Here is an 8,971-nt window from a genome sequence, read left to right as displayed (position 1 = left end):
CGCGCTGACCGCCCGCCGCGCCCCAGCTCCCCGCAGGTCCTGGCTCTCCTGGCCGGCAAGTTCTCCATCTTCCAGCTCTTCTTCCTCGCGCTGCTGCTGGGCTTCGCCTCGCTGCTCTGGCTGCAGCTCAGCTGCTCGGGCGAAGCGCCTCCCCCCGGGCGCGGTGCCCCCCGGCCGCCCTGCCCGCCCGAGCCCCCCGCCCCACCGGCCGACGACCCTTCGTGGGGGCCGCACCGCCTGGCCCTGCTCGTGCCCTTCCGCGAGCGCTTCGAGGAGCTGCTGGCCTTCGTGCCCTACATGCACCGCTTCCTCAGCAAGAAGAGGATCCGCCACCACATCCTGGTGCTCAACCAGGTGGACCACTTCAGGTACGGGAGCCGCAATGCCAGGGGATGCCGTGTGGTGTGCGTGCAGAGGGCAGCGGCATGTGCCCGGTTCCGTTGCAGGTTTAACAGAGCGTCGCTGATCAACGTGGGCTTCCTGGAGAGTGGCAACGACACAGACTACATCGCCATGCACGATGTTGACCTGCTGCCGCTCAATGAGCAGCTGGACTATGGCTTCCCCGAGGCCGGACCCTTCCACGTGGCGTCCCCGGAGCTGCACCCGCTGTACCACTACAAAACCTACGTGGGAGGGATCCTGCTGCTCACCAAGCAGCATTATGAGATGGTGAGCCGAGCCCCCATTGCTTTGGGGTGGGGTGTGCAATGAAATCTTGGCACGTGTGTTGTGCCTCACGCTTTTGAAGGGGGAAGAGGGATCTGTGGTCTGAGCTCGGGGGGGGGGGTGGCGGTGGTGTTTGGCTGCTGCAGGAAGCAGTGCAGTGCTGCTCTCATTGCAGTGCAATGGCATGTCCAACCGCTTCTGGGGCTGGGGACGCGAGGACGATGAGTTTTATCGACGCATCAAAGGAGCTGGTCTCCAGGTGAGTGTGCTCGGGGGCCTCCTTGGCTGAAGCTGCCCTTCTTCTCATCTCCCTGCCTGTCCCCTGCGGCAGCCACCGGGGCTGGCACGAGGGGAGGAGGCCCTCCCACATGCAGGCAGGCTTTCAGGAGCTGTATGGAAGCGTTTTTCTCCTCCCAGGTTCACCGTCCCTCTGGAATCACAACTGGGTACGAGACGTTCCAGCACTTGCATGACCCAGCCTGGAGGAAGAGAGACCAGAAGCGCATCGCTGCCCAGAAGCAGGTGAGCTGTGAGAGATGTGGGCTGTGATTGCCACATGCTCCGAGCCCTCCCCTGCCCACTCTGCTCTCTGTCCCAGCACTTTTGGATGATTTGCCCTGAATGCTCTTTCTCCTCCTCAGGAGCAGTTTAAGGTGGATCGGGAGGGAGGTCTGAACAACGTGAGGTACCGGATTGAGTCACGGACTGCTCTGAGCGTGGCAGGAGCCCCTTGCACTGTCCTTAACATCTTGTTGGACTGCGACATGAGCGAGACACCGTGGTGCACGTTTGGCTGAGCTGTGTCCCATGTGCCAGCATCCGCTGTGCTCATGCCAAGGTGCCAGGGCTGTGCTGAGCTGCTTGGAGCAAGGCAGAGTTTTGCAGCAGGCCAGCACGGCGCTGCTGGCAGGACCCAGAGGAGCAGAAAGGGCTGAGTACTTGAATTTGCTGGGACCAGCAGAAGAGGCCAAGAGCAGGACTCCATGGCATCGCTGTGAGCGCTGCTGCCACCTCCTAGGGCAGGTGCAGGAGGCTTTTTTTCCTGTGCTGGGTATGGCTGAGCTGCCACCCAGTTCAGAGGACAATAAAGAACTATCAGGGCATCTGCTCGCAGTGGCTTGGGGACCTGCTGCAGGCAGCCACAAGGAACAGAGGCAGGAGTGGTCCATGGGAGGCAGCGGATGCAATGCCACTGTTTGCTGGGAGAGTGTCCTGGGGCAGGAGGTAGGGAGCAGAGGGGGACATCCCTGCCTGGCTGCTGGGAAGGCACCCAGGCCACTGCAGCATGGATCCAGGAGTGGGGATGCCAGGAAGGTCCCTCTGCCCCCTGCCAGCTCTGGGTTCCTCCTGCAGCCTGGCCTGGCCCCTGCTTGTGCTGGCAGGTGAATTGCTGCCACACTGCTCCAAGCTCATGCTGGCTTCCAGGTGGTGCCATGTGTGGGGCTCCTCTGGGGCTCTGGCATGTGTTTCAGGCGCTGCTGTCTCCTGGAGCGGGACAGACTGTCCCAGTCAAGCACTGCACTGGGCTGGCACTCATTCTGCTGTGCTTCCCAGCCCCTTCTGTCCTTGTCCTTCTGCCTTCTGGAGCACTTGCCTTGCTGGGTGCCAGCAGATGGAAGCTGTTGCCATCCTGGGAAGCCAAGTGGTTCCCGTCTCATGGGGATGTGTCACCTCCGGGTAGGAGCCCTGGGTTGAGGGAAGTGACAGTGCTGGATCTGAGTGCAGGGATCGTGAACCACTGGGAGCAGGCTCCTGCCATCATCTGCTGCTGCAGAGGAGGAGTTGGTGCTGCACACACCAGCGTGCTGCCTTCACGCAGCACGGGGGCCAAGGCTGTGATGAGGACCAGCCCTTCCTCCTTGCATCATCCCACACACAGGCAGTGCGAGCTCCTCCCCAGCTCTGGGCCTGTCCTTGCCCCAGGGCAGGAGGGGACATGCCATCCCAGAGGGCCTCTCCACCCTGGCAATTCAGTCTTGACACCCCATGCCAGCCTAGTGTTGTTGCTGTTCTGCATGTAGCCCACAGGCTGTTTCCAATGCATGCAGGCATCCCCAAGCCCCATTATGTCCTTTGCTGTGGTAAGGGGAAGACGCCGGCCAATCATCACCTTTGGAAGGCCCATGGCACTGCAGCTGGCCCCAGTCCCTCTCCCATCGCTCAGGTTTTGGGATTGGCCAGGGTACATCAGCTGTGTACTGGTGCCAGAGTGCAGATAAAAGTATCTTTCTGCACTGTTCAAAATAGATGGCACAGTTTCATGGAGCTGTGCAGAAAGCAGAGAGCATATGTGCAGCTTGTACTTCGCTCAGCGCTGCAGGCTCCTCTCCTGCTGCCTGGCAGCTATTTCGCAGCTCTGCTCGCAGCCCCCTCATCCTCCGGGTGCTTTTGTAGCAGAGGCGCCTCGCTGGGGACCCGGCTTCCTTTTATAGCCCTGAATGTGCTTTGGAGGTCGCTCAGGGCCGCTCTTCCCACGCACCGGGCTCTTAGCAAAGGCCCAGCAGGAGAGGCTGAGGCTGCTCCCCACCACATTCTACAGATGGATGACACCCTGCTCGGAGCCGCCTGCATCCTGGGAGCTGTGCTTGGCTGTGCTCCCAGTAACCCTGGGGGGGAGGGGGTGTCAGGGCCGCAGCCCTGCAGCTCGGAGGCCATGTGGGTGATGTGGGGAACACGGTGAGAGCCTCGGTACCGCACTGAGCATGTGGGGATGGGGACAGTGTGTGCGTGTGGGTGAGCGCTGGCAGCACACACCGTGGGGGGGGGGAAGCTGGCAGCGAGCAGGGCGGATGTGGGCGGCCCCGAACCTTGGCTTGGGGACACTGTGAGCACCATCGCTCCGTGGGAGGGCGGGCACCGAGGTGCTGGGATGTGGCCCGCCGCAGCGCTGCGGGTCACCCAACCGGAGGGCCAAGCACCGAGGGATGCTCCGCGCCGTCGCGGTGCCGCACGGATACCTCGACGGCGGCCGGGGCACGTGGCGGGCACAGGGGGCAGAACCTCGGGGCTCCGCTCGGCCACGGGCACGGCCCTCCGCTCCCGGGGAGGCCGCGGGAAACCGCGTCCTCGCCGCCGGGCTCTGCCGCCCCTCCCCGCAGCCGCCCCGCCCCGGCGCCTCCCGCCTCCGCGCCGCGATTTGCCGCTGCCGGCTCCGCCCGCTCCCCGCGCGGCCGCGGCCGAGGGGCGCGTTCAAACGCGGCGAGGGAAGGAGCGGAGCCGCGCGTGGACCGCAGCGCCGCCGGCATGGTGAGTGCGGCCCGGCCCCGCCGCCGGTGCCCGCCCCGGTACCCCCCCAGCGCCCCCGACGGTTCCCCGGTGCCGCCCCCCCCGCTCCGCGCGGCCGCAGCGCTTTGTCCTTGGGCTGCGGCGCGCAGCGGCCGGGCGCGGCCCCGGATTCCCGCGGGATCCGCGGAGCATCGCCCCGCGCGCTCCGCCGCGCTCCGCTCCCCTCTCCCGGGGCCGATGGCGCTCCCGCCGCCGCCGAGCGCCCAGGGGACAAAGGGGCCTCGGTGGTGCCGTGCTCCGGCGGGGGGCTGGGGCCCGCACCTCCCCCCGGGCTCTCCCCGCCCGCTTCCCCCTCTCTCCGCGCCGGCGGTGCCCGGAGCAGGTGCTGAGCCGAGGGAGGGAGGTGACAGCGCAGGCCGGGAGCTGTCAGACAGGTTTGTGCGTGGCAGCAATTAAAAGCGGGGTGTTTGTTTACCCGGCGTGTGTGCTGAGAACCAGGGCAGCTTCCTGGGTGAGGCCCAACAGACGGGGCCTGGCGGGGAGCCTCGGGCCCCCCGGCCCTCATTCCAGGGCCGAGGCTCCCCCTCGGGGCATAATTTGAGGGTTGGGGGCCAGAAGATCCCCATGGGGCTCTCCCAGCTGCTCGAGGATGAGGCACTGAGGCTGAAGCCTTGCTGCCCGCCTTCCTCCCCCTGGGTCCGGCCACCTGCGCAGGAAGCCTGCATTGTCCTATCCGCATCCTTCCCCTTCCCGTCCCATGTCCGGCCTCGCTGAGCTGTGGGGTGATGTGCACGTCCCAGGGAGAGGTTGAGCCAAAAGGCTGGGGCCTCCCCAGGGTCATTTGTAGCAGTGTCCTTCCCCGCCTCCAGCCCTTGAAAAGGGATGGACTGGGGTCTTGGGCAGCCCCAAGACCAGTGCTGGGAGCCAAGGGTGCAGTGAAGGGGAAGTCCAGTGCCATATAGGGGTTCCCGGGAAGGGGCGGCTGGGTGCCGCCGGGCCGGGGCTGGCGCCAGGCCCAGGCAGGTGCTGCCGGCTGCTGAACTCGCCCTCCCGAACAGGCTGGGCGGCAGGTGCCTGTTCTGGTGGCAGCCCCGGCCGCGGGCGGGAGGTGGGGCTGGGTGTGGGAGGGAGGCGCTGAGCCATGGGGGGTGGCAGCGGGGAGCCCCCACCCAAGCACTGCCCCATGCACGACGGAGCCCTGCTTGCTTGGCTGCCAGCATGGCCCTTTGGGGCCCCCCTCATTTGAGTGCCTTTGCGGTTGGCTAGGATAGGGTACGTGGGGCTGAGTGGGCATCTACACTCTGCAGCGGGGGATCCCCGATGGATCTGTGGTCCCATTTACACCACCTTGCTGACTTTGTTTCTCCTTCGGCAGTGCTGGTACCGGGCTTTTCTCTAATTCTCCATGGCAGCAGCACAAGGCCCTGTGAGCTGTGAGCCCGACACCCGCGTCCTCGGCACCTACCTCTCCTCTGTGCCCGTTGGCAGCATGGGCAGCGTGGGCAGCCTGGTGGAGAAGCAGGACCTGTCCCCCCTGGAGCTGCGGGCCCCACTGGGGGGCACACGGGGGCTTCGGCAGCCTGATGGCTTGCTGCGGAAGGGGCCGAGCCAGCGGGAGCTCTTCGGATACCTGCACGGAGCCAAAAAGGAGACACGGTCGGAACGGAAGCACCAGGCATCGGGAGCATGCTACAAGCGGGACTACGAGAGTGACCGCGAGAACCGGTCCCCTGAGCGCTGCTCCCGGGAGCATCACCGTGGAGCTGACTTCTCCAAGAGCTCGCTTCCTGAGAGGGGCCGCTTCGACAAGGTGAAACATGAAATTTGTTCCTAAAGTGTGTCTTGCTCTGGGGCGGATGGGGCTGGAGAATGGGCTGAATGTGCCAGGAATGGGAGGTGGGACATGGGGATTTGGATATTTCTGGGTGAAGGGATGAGGCTGTGAGCATGCATTTTCTCGGAGCGGAGCTGGGCATGGTGTGTGCTGGTGGGGCCCAGCCTGACCTTGCTTGTGTTTTCCAGTGCCGCATCAGGCCCTCGGCCTTCAAGGCAGTGACTGGGAAGGGGCTGGTCTCCATGCAAGGCCTCTCCACATCCAAGGGGCAGAAGCTGTCCAAGAGCAATGGGAGCCTGCACACACTGCTGTCGCAGAGCACCACAGCGGCCCCGCAGCACGGCCCACTCCGCACCCACCTGCTCCACGCCATCAGCCTGGATGAAGCCTCCGACTCCAGCCATAACTCAATCCAGAGCTTCCCCTCCTACGGCTCCCGCCTCAAGCCTGCCCAGAGCCAGTTCAGTGCCTCCATGGGCCACATCAACCACATCGGGGGTTCCCTGGACAGGGTGTCCCGAAGCCCCAGGGACCCCCTGGCTTCTGAAAAGGCACCCCTGTCCTGCAAGAGCATGGCCACGCTGAGCCGGCTGCAGAGCCCCGGGGAGCCCCCACCGCCCTACGAGTTCACCTACTCCCTGGAGGACGCGGTAAAGCAGCTGGAGGATCGGCTGAAGGAGACTGGAGGAGAGCTGCGGCAGCTCAAGAGGAGCCTTAGTGAGACCGAGGACCCCTTCGCGCAGGTGAGAAGTGGGGCTGGTGGCTGTGGGGAGCTGGTGACTGGGTGGAAGGAGCTGTTAAGGACCTGGTGTACTGCCATGATGGCTGGTGGGTGCCCAAACATGGGAGAACCCAGTGTCACAGCCTGTGGGGCAGGAGCATCTCTGCAAAATCAGGCAGGGAACCTGCTGCTGAAGCTCTGTTCCTTGGTTCTAGCTGGGGATGTCCTGCCAATAGGTACCCGGGACCTTCTGGGATCCTTCTGGGCACTGTCCCACACAGGGGCAGGATGTGGACCCTCACCAGTGTCTCTCTGTGCTGGCAGGCGTTTGAGGACAAGCAGCGGCTGTGGCTGGACGAGCTGGAGGACCTGAAGCAGATGTACATGGCCAGGCTGCAGCAGGTCACACAGCAGGCACAGCGTGGCCAGCGGGCGCTGCAGCTGCAGCTCTACAAGGCACAGCAAGAGAAGAAGCGGCTGCAGGAGGAGCTGAGCATGCAGCAGTGCCAGTGTGAGGAGACCAAGCTCCGGCAGTCCCAGGGTGAGCGTGTCAGCCCCAAACTGGAGGAGACCAAGTGGGAGGTGAGTCCCCTTCCGTCTCTCTCTGTTGTCACCCTTCAGGCTGTGCAGCCAGGATGGGGCAGTGGTTCTCTGCTCTGGCTATCACTTGTGGCCACAAGACAGGGGGAACAGTCAGGCATGATTCTCATGGTCTCCCAGTGACGCTGTGGTGACAGTTTTGGGTGCTGCCACCTCTGGGTCCTGCTCCTTCCTCACTGTTTGCCTGTGCCCTGCAGGTGTGTCAGAAAGCAGCAGAAATCTCTCTGCTGAAGCAGCAGCTCCGGGACACCCAGGAGGAGATGGCTCAGAAGCTGGGTGAGATCTTCAGCCTGAAGACGCAGCTGCGGGAGGCCAAGGCGGAGGTCCAGGCCAGGGACTCTCAGCTGGCACAACTGGCTGATTCCTTCCAGAGCCCCTCAGAGCCTGGCGCCTCGCTGCCGCTGGGCGATGACCCCATGCCGGCATGCCAGGACTTCCCCGGCTGTGAAACGGATGACTCCAAGTGCCGGGGCCTCCACAGCGACTCAGCGGAGCCCCTGGAGCGGCAGGTGGAGTGGCTATGGGCAGAGCTGCTACGGGAGCGGCGCCAGGGCCAGCTGCAGGCTGTGAACTTTGAGCTGGAGAGGAAAACCTGGCAGGAGGAGAAGGAGAAGGTGCTGCGGTACCAGCGGGAGCTCCAGGCCAGCTACATGGAGATGTACCACCGGAGCCAAGTGTTGGAGCGGGAGCTGCGGCAGCTGCGCTCGGAGCCCAGGGATGTCGGGGCTGACTCGCCATGGATTGAACGAGTGGAGTCCTCGAAGATCTGAGCAGCAGGATGCCTGTGGGACCATGAAGGGGGTCTCTTGCTGCTGCAATGGATGATCTCAGGGTCTGCACAAGGACTGGACGCTCACTGCTGCCCTGGGGAGAAGGACTGATCACGACAAGGGAACTTTTCCTTCTTGCAGTGCTTTGGGCCCATCAGGGGTAGTCTCTGGAGAGGGGATCATCTGTACCAGGGGTCTTGCATGTGCCCCGTGCTCTGACTCCAGGATCATTTGCCCTGCGCTCCCTTCTACCATGGGGGCATAGACCGAATGCCCTGTGAGCCGTTCCCCATCCCTCCTGCTCTGTTCCCCTTTTCCCTTCAACCTGTAACTTAATATCATGCTAAGGAGAGGCTCAAGCCCTGTCCCTGGCCCCATGGCCCTTTTGTGGGTTCCAGCGGGGTGCCCTGGGTCTGGCCAAGGTGGTGCTGCTGATGCTGGGAAGGCCCTGGAGGAGCTGTGTGCAGGGAGAGGGGTAGCTGCCCCAGCACTGCAGCTGGACCCCTTCCATACCATGGTGCTGGTGGGGTAGGGGGTGGTTAATGCAGCTCCCCAGCACGGAGTCCTTGGGCTGAGAGGAGGCAGTGCATTGGAGAGGTGGGAGCACGGCCGGGGCATCCCCATATCTCTTCCGAGGGCATGGCAAGGGCAAGGGGAGAAGCATGGAAGAAGCCCTGGGCCGTGCTTGTAACGTCCTTGGCCTTTCCTGCAATAAACCTGGATTTCGTTCCTCTGGCTTCTGCTTTCTTTGAAGGCCGCGGCTCTGCAGCCCGGGCTTCGGGCCCTGCTCCCGGTGGTCGCCCCCGCTTCGCAGCTCCCGCCCTGGCCCAGCCGGCGCGGCAAGGAGGCGGCGTGGAGCGGGCGGCACAACCGGTTCGGGCATCGCACAGCGTTGACTCACGGCGGGGCCGGAGCCCGAGGGACCGGCTGAGCCCCGCGGGGCGGCTCCAGGGCCCCGCCGTCGGGATAGGCCTCACCCCTCCGCCCCCAGCACCGGCCCGAGCCGGGCGGGCGACCCCGTAGGGAACAACAGGCGCCCACCGCCCCCAACTTCCGCCGCGCAGCAGCCGGCCCCGCCCCTCCCCCTCAATCCCCTCACGCCGGGCGCCCCCTTGCGTGACGGAGGACCCCCCCCGCACCCCAAAGAGCACT

At 64.7% G+C, this 8,971-nt stretch overlaps 2 protein-coding genes across 2 annotated transcripts; both read left to right on the top strand.

The window, feature by feature from the left end:
- B4GALT7 (beta-1,4-galactosyltransferase 7) lies at positions 27–1,818 on the top strand (the record flags this gene model as incomplete). The annotated part of the gene is given in 5 exon segments (XM_021410640.1): positions 27–368; positions 447–672; positions 845–928; positions 1,087–1,191; positions 1,311–1,818. Coding segments are annotated over 5 exon segments (913 nt in total), but the record flags the coding sequence as incomplete, so codon positions are not given.
- N4BP3 (NEDD4 binding protein 3) lies at positions 3,799–8,550 on the top strand. The gene is made up of 5 exons (XM_021410639.1): positions 3,799–3,915; positions 5,270–5,704; positions 5,917–6,471; positions 6,774–7,031; positions 7,247–8,550. The coding sequence occupies exons 2-5, from the start codon at positions 5,300–5,302 to the stop codon at positions 7,817–7,819; spliced, it is 1,791 nt and encodes a 596-aa protein (XP_021266314.1). The 5' UTR covers positions 3,799–3,915; positions 5,270–5,299; the 3' UTR covers positions 7,820–8,550.

This window comes from Numida meleagris, chromosome 12 (assembly GCF_002078875.1).
Source record: "Numida meleagris isolate 19003 breed g44 Domestic line chromosome 12, NumMel1.0, whole genome shotgun sequence".
Taxonomy (NCBI): Eukaryota; Metazoa; Chordata; class Aves; order Galliformes; family Numididae; genus Numida; species Numida meleagris.
Note: the sequence above shows the minus strand (reverse complement) of the source record. Positions and strands in the feature narration are given on the sequence as shown.

Bases quoted from the DNA above. Each gene is read 5' to 3' on its own strand.
- N4BP3 (XM_021410639.1), top strand. From the start codon at position 5,300: ATGGCAGCAGCACAAGGCCCTGTGAGCTGTGAGCCCGACACCCGCGTC. The intron at 5,705-5,916 runs GTGAAACATGAA...TGTGTTTTCCAG, and splicing joins AGAGGGGCCGCTTCGACAAG to TGCCGCATCAGGCCCTCGGC. The intron at 6,472-6,773 runs GTGAGAAGTGGG...CTGTGCTGGCAG, and splicing joins CCGAGGACCCCTTCGCGCAG to GCGTTTGAGGACAAGCAGCG.